This window comes from Narcine bancroftii, chromosome 13 (genome assembly GCF_036971445.1).
Source record: "Narcine bancroftii isolate sNarBan1 chromosome 13, sNarBan1.hap1, whole genome shotgun sequence".
NCBI classification, from domain to species: Eukaryota; Metazoa; Chordata; class Chondrichthyes; order Torpediniformes; family Narcinidae; genus Narcine; species Narcine bancroftii.
The window spans coordinates 71,195,724-71,210,822 of record NC_091481.1 but is presented as its reverse complement, the minus strand read 5'-3'; the positions used below and the strand labels follow the sequence as shown (position 1 = coordinate 71,210,822).

The following is a 15,099-nucleotide window of genomic DNA, read 5'->3' as shown; positions in this document are numbered from 1 at the left end:
CAGGTGCAAATATTGCTATAAATTACATTTTTAAAATAAATAAATTAGTGCTGAAGAGTGAAAATGAGGTTGAGTCTATTGTTCATTCAGAGATCTGATGGCAGAGAGGAAGAAGCTATTTTGGTGTTCTTCTTCAGGTACCTCCTTCCTGATGGTAGCAGTGAGAAGAGATCATAGCCTGGGTGGTGAGGGTCCTTGATATAGAGGCTGTGTACACTAATTAACCACAATCAGACAGAGAATCGTGATTAATAGGCTTTAATCACCTTAAAGTGTCAGCACATTCAGGCACCACTTGTTGTTGCTCGTAATGTCTGATAATTAAGGAAATATATTTTTTCACACATATGTAGAGTCATGGTCATGCAGTGTAGAAACAGGCCCTTGGGCCCATCTTGCTTACACATATTTTGGGATAAATACTTTGTGAAGAAAATTTGATTAGGAGTTTCAGGTAAGTTGTGCCCTCACTGAGAGCACCAAAGCTTGCATCATTTTTTTCCTCGCTCTATACTATATGAGCAAGCTGCTTGTGATATTGCTTCATTATCGGATTATATGAAAACCACTTAACTGAAATTCTCAGTTATCTGAAAAAAAATTTCAGTGCCAACATGACGTCACAAGTTGAAAAAAAAATTTCACCCAACGTACTCAAGTGTGGCTCTGACACGCAGTTAGCACCAATTTGGTAACATCAGTGAGCAATTGGAGGATGTCGGTGGGTCAGGCAGCACATGGGGAGATTGTCCTATTTCAGGTAACTCCCTCCCCTCTCTCTTTCCATTTCTTCTGTACCCTCCACTGTACTTGGTTCTCCACTGTCCCCAGAGTCGGCGTCAGAACAAATCTAATCGGGGGACATCAGGGTAACTTCGGGGGATTTTTCAGCATTGTCGGACGGTATGGGGAGGAGGGGGTTAGTGTTGGTGGCAGCAAGTCGAACAGGGGAAGGGGGGGTGGCGGTAGCAGGAGAGAGAACCTTGGGCTCCCAGGCAAGATCAGTGACAGGGGTGGGATGTGTCTGGGATCAGAGTGGGGACCTGGGGCTCCCGGGCAGGTTCAGTGATGGTGGTGGGGAGGTATCTTGGATCTGAGTGGGGACCTCGGGCTCCCAGACAGGTTTGGTGATGGTGGTGGGGAGGTTTCGGGGATTGGCCATGGCTGATGCAAGTTTTCTGCTGATGCTACTGGGCTGCTTAAAGCCATTTCTCAGTTATCCAAAAAATGCAATTAATTGATACATATCCGGTCTTGAGCATGTCAGATCATCGGAAATGTACTGTTAAGTCAATCTTGGAAGGGAAGGATAATAGAATACTTTTCTTTATTTAAAGTACATTTTATACACAAAAGTATATATAAAGTAAATAAAATATAGTGAGTACATCTGCCTGATATTCTGTCATCAAATCAGTACATTAAATCAGTAAATTCTGTTCTTAATAAATCATTGCCACATTATTTCCTTTTCAACGTACACTTACTAAGTGCTTAACATAGAACCCAGCTACTTTGTACAGCTGAACCTCAAATTGTGGTCCTTTCTGAGAAAGCTACAATGAACATGTTGTTCTATTTTCTGAAATAGTATTTATTTATAGACATTTCTTAGCGCTAGAAGACCAACAAGTTTTAGGCAGACCAAAGAATTGATTATCTTCCAGCACCAGTTGATGTTTCTCTTGGTGTGAATGAAATGCTGTTCATGGGCTGACTTCAACACTTTGAAATGTTGTGAAGGTGGGAGGAGCACTTGAATCAAAAATAATCCAAAGTGGATCAATTTAAAAGTTAAAATACCTGCTTTTTTGCAGCAATTCCTTGCTATGCTACAGGACTGCCTCGAAAATCATTTTAAAGCAGCAAATTAACACTCTACTCAAGGCAGTTTAACTTTCTTGATAAGAATCAGCCATTGGACTAGCAATGTCTTTGGGAAATCCAGACCTTTTTGTACTAGATAGAGAGTATACTGTACATTCTTAGTCTTGTTTCTGATTAAATGTTTGTGTACAAGGAACTTGGGATAATAGATTGCAGGAGTTATTGAGGTATTTCAGAGGTTAAGCATTCAAGATTAGATTATGATAAAACACATTTGAAAGTTTGAGTATTTTATTGAATCAACTATAATCAACTACAAAATGAAATGGATGAAATTAAAATCAAATGTGTACTGTGATATTATTAATATTTTTTAAATACTTAGGAAGGATCATCTGGCTGTACCTGTACAGTACCAGGAACTGCAAAGGGTTATTGAAGCAATGTTATTGCGATGTGCTGATCTTCCACTACCTTCTCAAGGTGACACAATTAGGAGTAAAGAGGTAATGTGAGTTAAAAAAAATTTTTTTTGAGGTTTAGATTAACAGGGGAATAGCTATGTCATATACCTTAGACCGGTGGAGCGGCCCTCTTCTAGGGGGCTATCCTCTGCGACTGAGCTTTGGGAGGGACGCACATGGAGTGTGATAGAAAGGTGACACCCACCTACCAGCTAGATCAGCCGAATCATCCCTAGCGATCAATGGGGTGACAGATGTCGCAGCTAGATCACCCTCACACCCATGAGTTTTTATTTTTTAATGATATTATGCACATAATGTATTGCATACTACTATAGTTAAATGTAATGATTGCCAGGGCTTGAAAATTGGCAGTTAAATGAAGTGAGCAGCTGGTGACAAAAGGCAAGTGTCCTGTATTTGCATCTAAGATCTGCTGACTTAACCATCTGTATTTGATCAGTGATCACAGACCATTTCCTGAACCCACACCTCCCAGCAACCCTGGGCTCAAAAAATATGGCAGCGCTTCTGGAGTTGCTGAAACAGCAGTGCTGCCACTGGTGTGGACCTAGGGAGAGCAAGAAGCGAACAGTTCATTGTTTTATTTAAAATCTTGCAACTGCAGGGTCTGGGCCCAAGATGGTGGTGCCTAAGCTCAGCAGTACCTATGAAGGTTTGCAGACTGGGGGAGCAGAGGACTGGCAGGGCCCCATTAATGGGGAGAAGGAGGAGACAACCCTAAGGTGGTGGGCCAGCAAGGGGCTCTGCAACTGAAGGACACACGCAGCCAGGGAGCTGTTGTCAACATGGGTGAGGAACTAACACAGGCTGTGGGCTGCTGGTGACTTGAGGCCAAAGGATCTGCACCAGGCTGCGGGCTGCTGGAGACTGGCTCATGAGAACCAGGTATTGGAGCTGGAATTTAAGAGAATTCTGTGGCAAAGAAAGGTTCCTGGGTGCTGAAAGCTTCCCCATCACGTTGGAAATGTGGATCTGGGTTCAGGTTACTGATGGTTTAAACTGAACTGGAGTCTTGTGCGGCTGCAGAAACTGCGGGCGTGCTGAAGGTGAACCCACAGACACTCAGTGACTCTGAAAGGACTCTCTTGCTTCTCTTTCTCTGACTAAGAGGTGCTGGGCAATGCTAATGGTGAATATTCTACATCCAGCTTGATGCAGCTACACACAAAGGTGACCAAAAGTATGAAGGCAAAACAAAATTTCTTCATCCATGTTATTCAGATGAAATGGAAGATGACTTGGTTAAATGCCATGGTACATGGTTAAGAATGGGTCACACCTCTGGCATATACAGCAACAAGAACATCTCACACGATGACTGAGTTCATGCTTGCCATCAAAACGAAATGCCACTCCAGCATTACCAACTTTTGCTTTACCTTGGCTGTTTCCTCAAGTCAATTCCAGTTAAATGTCCTCCAAATCAGATCCCAGCATGAAGGAAGACTCCACGATAAAGGGTTCCATTAATGTCATGTAATATTACATTTGTAACATACATGAAATTTTTAAACTTTGTCTGATGTAAGGAAGACAGAGAGTCACCACTCTGTCCAGCGCCCCTCACAGAGATTAGGCCCCAGTGAGGAATGAACTTGCAACCCCTGGTTTACAAAACCAGTACTCTGAACGCTGAGCCAAGCTGATGGAGAATCAGGCTCAAGCCATTATTAAAGAACATGGCTTCATGATTGCTCCATTTGACTGACTCCCAAGGTCAATTTAAACACATTGTAGTTGCTATTTAATCTGTGGACTGACCATTTATTTGGCCGGAAGACAGTAACAATGTTAATGTACAGGGAGCTTGTGATTTGAATGCCTGAACTATCTGGAATCAGTACCTTTTTTATATCCTGGTACTTCCTGATGGATTCAACAAGGTTTTGTACAGTTATGAACATGTTAAGGTTAGAGTTAATTTGCCAAATGTATATTTGTGCAATGAGAAGGGGTGTTTGCAATCAGTCTGTCAGGTTATCTAATGTTCATGTAGCCATGAACATTATTATAAATGCAATTTATAATATAAAGATTTACAATGAAAAGAAATATCAATTACTACCAAGCAAGGGCAGCATGATAGCATTGTTGTGGGTTCATTCAAGAGCCTGATGACTGCAGGGTAGAAATTGATTTTGGTGTATACTTTCACACTCTTGAGCCTTGGGAGGAGGGAGAAAAGACTGCATCTGTAATGTGATGGGTCTTTCAGTATATTGGCTTCCTTTCCTAGTCAGTGAGGGATATAGTTGGAGTCCATGGAAAGGAAGAAAGTTATACAGGTGTTCTGAGTGATGTTCACCACCTTCTAACATCCTCTGACCTTGTGTAGAGCAGCTCCCATAACACACTTTGATGCATCCAGCAAGTATGGTGACAGAAGAGAATGGGTAACATGACCTGCAAATTTAATGAGGATGATTTCTGATTCCCAAAGGTTGCCATGTTTTGGATACCAAATGAACATAAATTTATCAAAAATGTTATAAAAAATAATTAATGTACAACCCACAAACATCTCAAGTTTGTTGTCAGTGGTCTCATGAGTGAAATCCAAGAGTTATTTTTCAGTTGCAGTCGTTTTGAGTAGAGTGGATAATTGGATCAAGGTCTGCAGATATTTATTTAGTCATAGATTCTTTCATTGTTGCATCTTATGTTGGTATGTTTACATTCACAATGTGATACATTCTAACAGTGATACAGAAACACCTTCATGTAACATTATCAGTTATCGTTGACAGGAGCTACTGATTTTTAAAGTTCTCCTAATTAAACTGTTCAAGACCAGTTCTTTTTGAATGTGAAAAGTTGGAATCAGCAGTGTGTAATTATTTATTTTCTGCATCCACTTGGTTAGCAGTTTGCAGCAAGTCTTTTTATCCTCAAGATAGAGTAAATGATCATTTTTAATGATAATTATAATTGCTTTCCCATGCTCCACTTTTAATCACTATCTATTGTTTCCTTATTCTAGAGTCACTCTGTGAAAAAAGAACAAAACAAAAATTTTTCACAACATGGGCAGTTGCTGCTTAGCACTTTAGAGGCCTTTCTTAACGCTTGCAGGTACTTCATATAAAAATCTTCATCATGTGGACCTTTAAAAATTGAATTAATGCCAGCATTGCAACACTACCCACAACTTATCAATAAAAAAATCTATTTAAAAAAAACTTAAGTAGCCCAGTGAGCATAGGCTTTGCAAATTATTTTAAAGGGGTGCACAAACTTAAGAGGTTACTCAACAGGTTGACTTTACAGAGGGGTTAAAAAGCAAGGTTAGGTTTTGTCTTTTAAATGGTTGGAAGTCTGCAGTGAGGTTTTTGTGACCAGTTCTGGTCAATAGATAGATCTGATCAGTATTCTTGTGCCTAGGGTTCTATACAATAGAGAATAAGTTGAAGGAAACGGGGGGTGGGGCGGGGGGAGATTGGTCGGGTTTGCTGTGCTGAGAACTGCTAAAAATTTGTTTATTGTCATACGATATAGACGCCAAATAAGAATTGGATAACTGCTGTGGTTCAGAAGTATTAGGTTTCTTCTCAATTTAACGTCTGGGGTAGATTAAAAAGCCAGTATTCATAATGTGTGATGCAGCACAAAACTGAGTTTTCTCTGCCAAAATATAACTCTGTACTTCTTTTTGATTCTGCTTGTGATTTCAAGTCTGTAATTATCCTCAAACTATTATTTTGTAGGTTAGCAGTTGATTGTCAGAAGGATCCTTCAATGCAAGAAAATGCTTTCACATCTCCTGGTATTGCAAGTGAGAATGCATTAGAGAATTTCTCAAAGTTCCTCCTGATGGTTTGTGATACTTTGTGCATCCCAATTGTAATGGTAAGGAAAGTAAATATTTTTGTATTTATAAATAAATTAACAATTATTTTCAATTAACTAAGGTACTGTAGAAGCTGAATTCCATGAAACTGTTAAGAGGAGATTTGAAGGGTTAAAATCATGAATGGCTTAATGAACACTCCTCTTCCTCAATATCAACAAAACAAAGGATCTGCCCGTTTGGTCTGCCCTGAAGAGTGTCTGTGATCATTCAGATGGTCCAGATAGTAATTTCAGAGAAGATTTTTTTTACCACCACCTGTCAACATTCTCTTTTCCTGCTGTGCCTAATCCTCCACCTTCTCCAGATGAGATGCTGGCAACTATCTATGCAGTTGCCAGAGAGGTAGCAGAAAGCAATAGTTGATGATATGTGAAATGATCTCAGGATAATACTGAACACAAAGCAATGTAGACACTGGAATTACATCTTTAGGTCCCCTAAGAAAAAGTGGCAGAGCTGTTGCAACAGCAGCACTGATGATGGTGTGGACCCAAGCAGAGCAGGGATCAGAGACACGGCGCTTCTCTGCAGGGTTCTATTGCCAGTCCAACTGCTGATGGATCTGTACAGGCCGTAAACCGTCTGTTAAATAAGTCATCGGTGTTTTAAAATTCTGAGACCATGTGGTCTGGGGCAAGATTCCAGCTCCTGTGCTGGCAGTAGTTTCGAGAGATTGCAGATTCTGGTGAAACCAGAGGACCAGAAAATGGGGAGAATACCTTCCTTTTGAGAATGAGAAGCAGAGGAGATGACCGTAAGGAATGGTAATCATGGTAGCAGACTAATGAAGGGCTCTGCGGCTGAAGAACATACAGGCGGCCAGCAGTTTGCGACTCAAGGTGAGGAATCCACATAGGCTGCAAGCTGCTGGTGACTTTCGGTCAAAGGACTCACACTGCTGAAGACTGACTGAAGGGGAACAGGTCTCAGAACCGGGATGCAAGAGGGTGCTGAGGGTAGGAAAGGCTCCTGAGGGACCTTCTCGTGTCAGAGGTTTAGATCTTGAGCTCAGGTTGCCAATGGTTTGGTCTGAAGTCTGTGTGGCTGCAGAGGCTACGGGTGTACTGGAGGAAAATCCACTGACACTCGGTGACCCTTTTGCTTCTCTTCCTCTGAGTGAAAGAGGTGCCAGGCAATTTCCGCTGATGGTGAATTTTTGTCTGCCTTACAGCAGAGTAAATTCAATTTTCTGTAATATTACATCTGTTTTATGTAAAATAATCTTGTGTGGCTGCTAATCCACTGAACCGAAAGGAGCATGCTGAGTCTTGCAGAGTTCTGGAGTAATTACTGATTTGAAATCACGTGCTTAAAGAGGCCCACCTGGCCCGAGAGTCCTTAGTGCCTGAGCGGGGTGGAACTGACTTCAACCTTTTGGGCCGCGACTTTGCCCCGCTGTGAGTGTCTCCGTGGATGCCGCTGGCTGCAGACTTACCTGCCGTTGCTGGTGCCAGTTTGCATGTCATTGCCACCAGTCGCTGCACTTGAATCATTACAATCTGTATAAGGTCCCCCTTTACCAGTCATTGTTGTGGTGATCAGCTTTTCCAAATTAGGAAAATCAGAAAGGTTCCCTCATCAGGATGGTGCAGCCTCTCAATAAATGAGCCGTGACAACTCTATGCTTGTCTTTAAAAACATTCTTACACTATGAACCATACTGACCAAAATACACACAAACATTTCCCTCTGGAATATACACACTGTCATTGTCTCCACTTTCCCCCCCACCCCTCCCCACCCCCTCAACGTTCAACATGTACGATACAACAAACTCATTAAACAATGTCCTCACACAATGGAAATAAACAAGAAGATTGGGTCCTCTACCTTTGCACACTGGGTCAGTTCATCTCGTCGTCTTCTCATTCTATCATTTTAGGGGGTGGAGGCCCTCTCTGTTGTGTTCCATGTACGGTTCCCAAATTTGTTCGAATGCTGTGACGTTATTTTTTAAATTATGCTATTTTTTCCAATGGAATACATTTATTCATTTCTATGTACCATTGCTGTACTCTCAGGCTCTTTTATACATTTTTTTTGCTACAGCTAAGGCTATCATAATAAATCTTTTTTTGTGCTCCATCCAAATCGAGGCCAAGTTCTTTACTTCTTATATTACTTAGAAGAAAGATCTCTGGATTTTTTGGTACGTTGCTGTGATAGTACAGATCTATCACCAATGTACATAGTGTATATAGTTACCGTATCTAGACTGTGCTTACAGCGATTGGCTGAGAGCTAAGCCAGGCCTACTGTCTGGGCCTTAAAGGGTTGTGTCTGTGATAGTACATATCTATCACCAATGTACATAGTGTATATAGTAGTGTATATAGTTACTGTATCTAGACTGTGCTTATAGCGATTGGCTGAGAGCTAAGCCACACCCATTACCTGGGCCTTAAAGGGCTGTGTCCCTAGCCAGGTCGGATCATTCCGGACTGGTCGGCCACCTGTGAAGAGCTCCGGTCTTTTGCTAATAAAAGCCTTGGTTTGGATCAACAAGTCTTTGGTTCTTTCGACGAGCTCTACAATTTTATTAGCAAAAGAAAAATTTTTTTTGAAAGGGATGGAGCGTCTAATTAGGCCAGAAAAACTTGATATCGACCCACGGTCAGCTACAGCCTTCAAAGCCTTTAACTTCTGGCTGCTGAACTTTGAAAACTTCCTAAGGCTCATTGAGGTGGAGGAGGATAACCAGCGTCTAACAGCATTGCTGTCTATGGTGTCCTTGAGAGTCTACGAGAACATCCAGGATGAGACCACTTACACCGCAGCCATAAAGGTACTGAAAGGACTGTATGATCAACCGGTGAACAGAGTTCATGCCCGGCTCGTGCTTGCGTCGAGGAAGCAACAGCCCGGTGAGTCCAGCAGAGCATATTTACAAGTATTAAAGGCATTGGGCAAGGACTGTAACTGTGTGGACAAAACTGCTGCCGAGATCACTAGCGACCTCGTCCGGGATGCCTATGTGGCCGGGCTCAGATCGAATGAAGTGAGGCTGCGCTTGCTCGAACAAGGGGTAGAAAAACTAGAGGACGTGGCCCGGATTGCAATCACAATGGAGGATGCAGCCTTAAAGTCCACCGAGCTCTCTAGGGACTGGACCCCTCGTTCTGATGTGAGTAAAGTGCCCTTCTACCCTACCCCTGACGGCCTGTCGGCTGCTGCTACCCTGCCCCGTGAGAACCCGAAATGTTATTTCTGCGGGAGGGACAAGCACAGCAGGTCCCAGTGCCCAGCAAGAAAAGCCAAGTGCCAGAAGTGCCTTAAAAACGGCCACTTTGCTGCAGTCTGTAGGTCTAAAATGGCCGCCAGCAAACACAGTGCCTCGTGTGAAGCTCAACCGCCACTATCCCATTCAAACACTTCTTCCCCAGAGCTCTCGTCCAATGAGAGCGAGGGCTCCCCTGCACGGCAACGCCTGACGTCACGGAGACGCCGAACCCGGAAGGGGCAGCCCACCCTCGCAACCATGGTGATGGCCCGCCTCTCGCCCCCGTGCGGGACACTCGACACTACCACCGCTGCTGCCGCCGCCACAGTCACCCCCGGGGCCGACGCTACCGCCGCTGCTGCCGCCGCCACAGCCAACCCCGGGGCCGACGCTACCGCCGCTGCTGCCGCCGCCACCGCCACCCGCGGGGCCGACGCTACCGCCGCTGCTGCCGCCGCCACCGCCACCCGCGGGGCCGACGCTACCGCCGCTGCTGCCGCCGCCACCGCCACCCGCGGGGCCGACGCTACCGCCGCCGCCGCCACCGCCACCCGCGGGGCCGACGCTACCGCCGCTGCTGCCGCCGCCACAGCCACCCCCGGGGCCGACGCTACCGCCGCCGCAGCCACCCCTGTGGCCAACCAGGTACTCACCCCAGCGTCCATCACCGACGACCGCCAGGGCCCGACCGCCGCGACCGAACAACTACAAACCCCACTACTTACTATTCACCCGCCAACGCCGCCACAACAGCACTTCCGGGAAGTCCTCCAATCTGCTCCTCGAGCGTTGACTACGTCATCCCGTTGCGTGACGTCATCGCGTAAAACTCCCCGGTCAACTGCTTCAATAACATTAAACCAGCAATGCTCTCATCCCCTCACCAGAGCAATGGAACTGATTAAAGTGCATGGACACTACACCAATTGCTTATTTGACTCTGGGTCAACTGACAGCTTTATCCAGCCAGATCTGGCCCTCCGTTGGGGACTTGACATTATTCCCACTACCCAGAGGATCTCATTAGCGACGAGGTCGCACTCGACTGGGATAAAGGGGTATTGCATTGCCACGCTGGAAGTACAGGGCGTAACGGTCACCCACTTCAAATTATTCGTCCTTCCCCAATTGTGCGCCCCAGTGTTGCTGGGATTAGACTTTCAGTGTCAGTTCCGAACGGTGTCCCTACACTTTGGGGGACCCCATGCCCCCCTCTCGGTCTGCCATCGCCCCACCCCCGAAGCACCCGAGCAACCCGCCCCTGTGCCCCGGGGCCAGTCCTGCGGCCTTTCCACACTCCGGATTGCCCCGCCGGCACTCTTCGCAAACCTCACCCCTGGCTGGAAGCCTGTGGCCACCAAAAGTCGGCAATATAGTTACGAAAACAGGAAATTCATCAGGAGTGAGGTGCGTAGATTGCTGGATGAGGGCATCATTGAACCCAGTTCAAGCCCCTGGAGAGCCCAGGTGGTGGTTGTCAAGAATGAAAAAAAACTACGGATGGTGGTCGACTATAGCCAGACCATTAACCGCTTCACACTCCTGGATGCGTACCCCCTGCCACGCATCACGGATGTGGTGAACCAGATCGCCCAATACCGCATTTTCTCCACTATTGACCTACGTTCGGCCTACCACCAGCTCCCGATCCGCTGTGAGGACCGACCATTCACGGCATTTGAGGCGAATGGGCGGCTATATCAATTTCTCAGGGTACCATTCGGGGTCACTAATGGTGTCGCGGTCTTCCAGCGGGAAATGGACAGGATGGTGGACCAGAACGGGCTAACCGCTACCTTCCCGTATCTGGACAATATCACCATCTGCGGCCACGACATGCAGGACCACGACGCTAACCTAGACAAATTTCTCCAAACTGCCCGTCGGCTGAACCTGACTTACAATTTGGACAAGTGTGTCTTCCGGACCACTCGACTCGCCATTCTAGGTTGTGTGGTGGAGAACGGGATAGTCATGCCAGATCCTGACCGCATGCGTCCCCTAATGGACTTACCCCCCCCACATACCCAGAAAGCTCTCAAACGTTGCCTGGGCCTTTTCTCGTATTACGCCCAATGGGTTCCACACTATGCCGACAAGGCGCGTCCTCTTATCAAGACCACCTCCTTTCCCCTCTCGACCGAAGCCACAGCGGCTTTCGATCGAATCAAATCTGACATTGCTGCTGCGACGCTGCACGCGATCGATGAGTCTGTCCCGTTTCAAGTCGAGAGCGATGCATCCGACTTCGCCCTGGCAGCCACCTTGAACCAGGCCGGTCGGCCTGTAGCCTTCTTCTCCAGAACCCTCCAGGGTCCTGAGAGTAGACACTCCTCGATCGAGAAGGAAGCGCAGGCCATAGTTGAAGCAGTGCGTCGTTGGAGACATTACCTCGCTGGGAGGCGCTTTACACTGTTGACTGATCAACGTGCAGTCTCCTTCATGTTCAGCAACACCCAGCGTGGTAAGATAAAAAACGACAAAATCGCCAGATGGAGAATCGAACTCTCCACCTTTAACTACGACATCCTGTACCAGCCTGGTAAGCTCAACGACCCGCCTGACGCGCTCTCCAGGGGGACGTGCGCCAGCATACAGATGGACAGACTACGGAAACTCCATGAGGCGCTCTGTCATCCAGGGGTCACTAGGTTTGCTCACTTTGTCAAGGCGCGCAACTTACCCTACACAGTCGAGGAGATCCGCTCCATGACCCGAGCCTGTGCGGTGTGCGCTGAATGCAAGCCCCACTTCTTCCGTCCGGATAACTCCCACGTTATCAAAGCCACCCGCCCCTTCGAGCGTCTTAGCGTAGACTTTAAGGGCCCCCTACCGTCGACCAACCGTAATACCTACATCCTTACAGCCATCGACGAGTACTCCCGCTTCCCATTCGCTGTGGCCTGCCCAGACACCACTGCCACCTCAGTGATACAGGCCCTTCACACTATTTTCACCATCTTCGGGTACCCCAATTCCATCCACAGTGATAGGGGTTCCTCATTCATGAGTGCAGAGCTGCGACAGTACCTTCTGGAGTGTGGTATTGCTTCAAGCAGGACCACGAGCTATAACCCACGCGGTAATGGCCAGATCGAGAGGGAGAATGCCACTATATGGAGAGCGGTTACACTGGCTCTCCGGTCTAAAGGTCTCCCCACCTCTCACTGGCAGGAGGTTCTCAGTAGTGCCTTACACTCCATCCGCTCCCTCCTATGTACTGCAACAAATGCCACCCCCCACGAAAGGATGTTCCTTTTCCCGAGGAAATCCGAATCAGGAACCACTGTACCGGCATGGCTCACCGTCCCTGGCCCCGTCCTTTTGCGACGCCACGTCCGGCACTCAAAGAACGACCCCTTGGTCGACCGGGTGACTCTACTCCACGCGAACCCACATTACGCCTACGTTGGGTTCCCAGACGGGCGGGAGGACACTGTTTCGGTGCGGGACCTAGCTCAGGACGCGGGAGAACCAGCAAACCCCCCAACCCAACCTTCCCCAACTCTTTATTCTCTAAGCCCCGTGCCGCAGCAGAAGGACCAACCGCACCCGGGCCACCCTGCCGACAACACGACTGGGGAATTGAGCGACGGAGCAGTCGCACCCGACAAGCCCGCTGGCGACACCACTCCAGCGACCCCGATCCCGGCACCACGGCGGTCACACCGGATGGTCAGACCCCCTGACCGCTACAGTCCTTGACCTACCCCTTCCTTTCATTCTCTCCCTCGTTTTGTTTTTCCCAGGGTCAGTTCTCCAAGAAGGGGTGAATGTGATAGTACATATCTATCACCAATGTACATAGTGTATATAGTAGTGTATATAGTTACTGTATCTAGACTGTGCTTATAGCGATTGGCTGAGAGCTAAGCCACACCCATTACCTGGGCCTTAAAGGGCTGTGTCCCTAGCCAGGTCGGATCATTCCGGACTGGTCGGCCACCTGTGAAGAGCTCCAGTCTTTTGCTAATAAAAGCCTTGGTTTGGATCAACAAGTCTTTGGTTCTTTCGACGAGCTCTACAGTGTCCCTAGCCAAGTCGGATCATTCTGGACTGGTCGGCCACCTGTGAAGAGCTCCAGTCTTTTGCTAATAAAAGCCTTGGTTTGGATCAACAAGTCTTTGGTTCTTTTGACGAGCTCTACAGTTGCTTTTTGTGATTTTATTTAATACCTGGTTTAGAATTTCACCAGTTTTTAGAACTCTATGGATGTTTGACTGATAGTGAGAAATTCACAAGCTGTCAATTTGAGGAATGATGGCCCTTACATTCATAAACATTTCAGAAGAGGAGTAAATTCTATTCAAGGGGAGTCTTTATCCATTAAATATTCAGGAAATTAACAAAGCTCTTGAATGTAAGTGGCTGTTTAGCCTGATTATACCTACAGGAAGAAATGTAGTCCAGGCCTCTTTATCTTGAGTTAAGAGCATCATTGGCCTCCCTAATGCTTACATCTTGCAGTAAATGATAATATGAAATGACGTCCTAATCTGTCACTGCTACCTGGAATGATCCAGAAGATAGAAAGTTCAAGTTCAAGTTCTGATTATTTTACAGGCTGTAACACTGCATGTGGAAAGTTGCAGATCTTTATAATTGATTTGGAAAACATGTTCAATTATTTTATTCTTCAGGAAGCTTGAGATATGAATATGGATCACTGAACAGTTTATGTCTGCAGACATGAGTTTCTAATGCCTTTGAATCAATAAGCATGTCAATCTTGCCTCCTATGTCTGACTTCCAAATGTAGCTCACAACACTTCTAACAGCACCATCACTGAGGCAGCCATTGTAACCGGATAATAAGTTCAGAAAAAGCAGAGCATCTCACCAAAGTCACTGCAGGAACTTTCTTATCAGAAAACTGCAGAAGTGTGTGTCATAGATATAAGTGGTCTCTTAGTCATAGATTTAAATGAGCACTTGTGTGCATGCTCTCTAATTCAAACATCCAAAGACATGCATCATGACTGGAAGTGCCTGGTTTAACTTCTCAAACTGCTTGATTCATGTCTTTGAATTCTCTCCACAAAACATTGATTTTCAATTGTATTGCTTAAAAATACAGCATTGGACAATCTAATTTCAAGATGTGCATGATATTGCAGGTTTCACCTTCTGTTTCATCCTTCTTTAATGGGATACTGACTAATGAGAGAAATGGTTTAGTCACAGAACAGTTTTTTGTGCCGTTTTGAAAAGGGTTTTTTTGCACTGCAGTGCCTTCTTTTGGTAGCCAAATAATGATACAGCAATATTGAATCATGAAGGTTCCTGGGGTGTATTTGTTTTCTCTCTCTAATTTTCATTGCCACATCATTCTTCTTAGAGCAGATTAATAGCAGGCAAATTTGCTTCAGAGGCAGAAGGGGATGCTGTTTTTCATATTTTCAAAACTTGTGTTGGTTTCGACCGGTTTAAATCCTTTCAACAACTTTCAACAGTAAATGCATTACAACAGATGAAGACAGAAGTGATGTAGATCAATTCATTCAAAGAAGATAAACTAATTTGTTCAAAGAAAACTAAATATAATATTTCTATATACATTAATTAATTGAATGAATAAAACAAGATTTAATAAGAATAATGGGAGTTGGTGGAGATGAGAGAAAATCTTAGCAGCCCCTTTTGCAGTAAGTGACCACAACTTGACAAATTTCAGCTCAGTGTTCTTTGTTCCAATGTTGGAATTCTTCATGCTG

The 15,099-nt window shown here is 45.7% G+C and overlaps 1 protein-coding gene across 8 annotated transcripts in view; it reads left to right on the top strand.

The window, feature by feature from the left end:
- LOC138748873 (meiosis inhibitor protein 1) overlaps positions 1-15,099 on the top strand; it is a 187,836-nt gene that overhangs the window by 87,634 nt on the left and 85,103 nt on the right. For all 8 annotated transcript variants that reach the window (XM_069909734.1, XM_069909738.1, XM_069909737.1 and 5 more), the window contains 3 exons: positions 2,213-2,333; positions 5,296-5,387; positions 6,020-6,161. In XM_069909734.1, the coding sequence (XP_069765835.1) occupies positions 2,213-2,333; positions 5,296-5,387; positions 6,020-6,161 (355 nt within the window). The remainder of the gene's footprint in view (positions 1-2,212; positions 2,334-5,295; positions 5,388-6,019; positions 6,162-15,099) is intronic.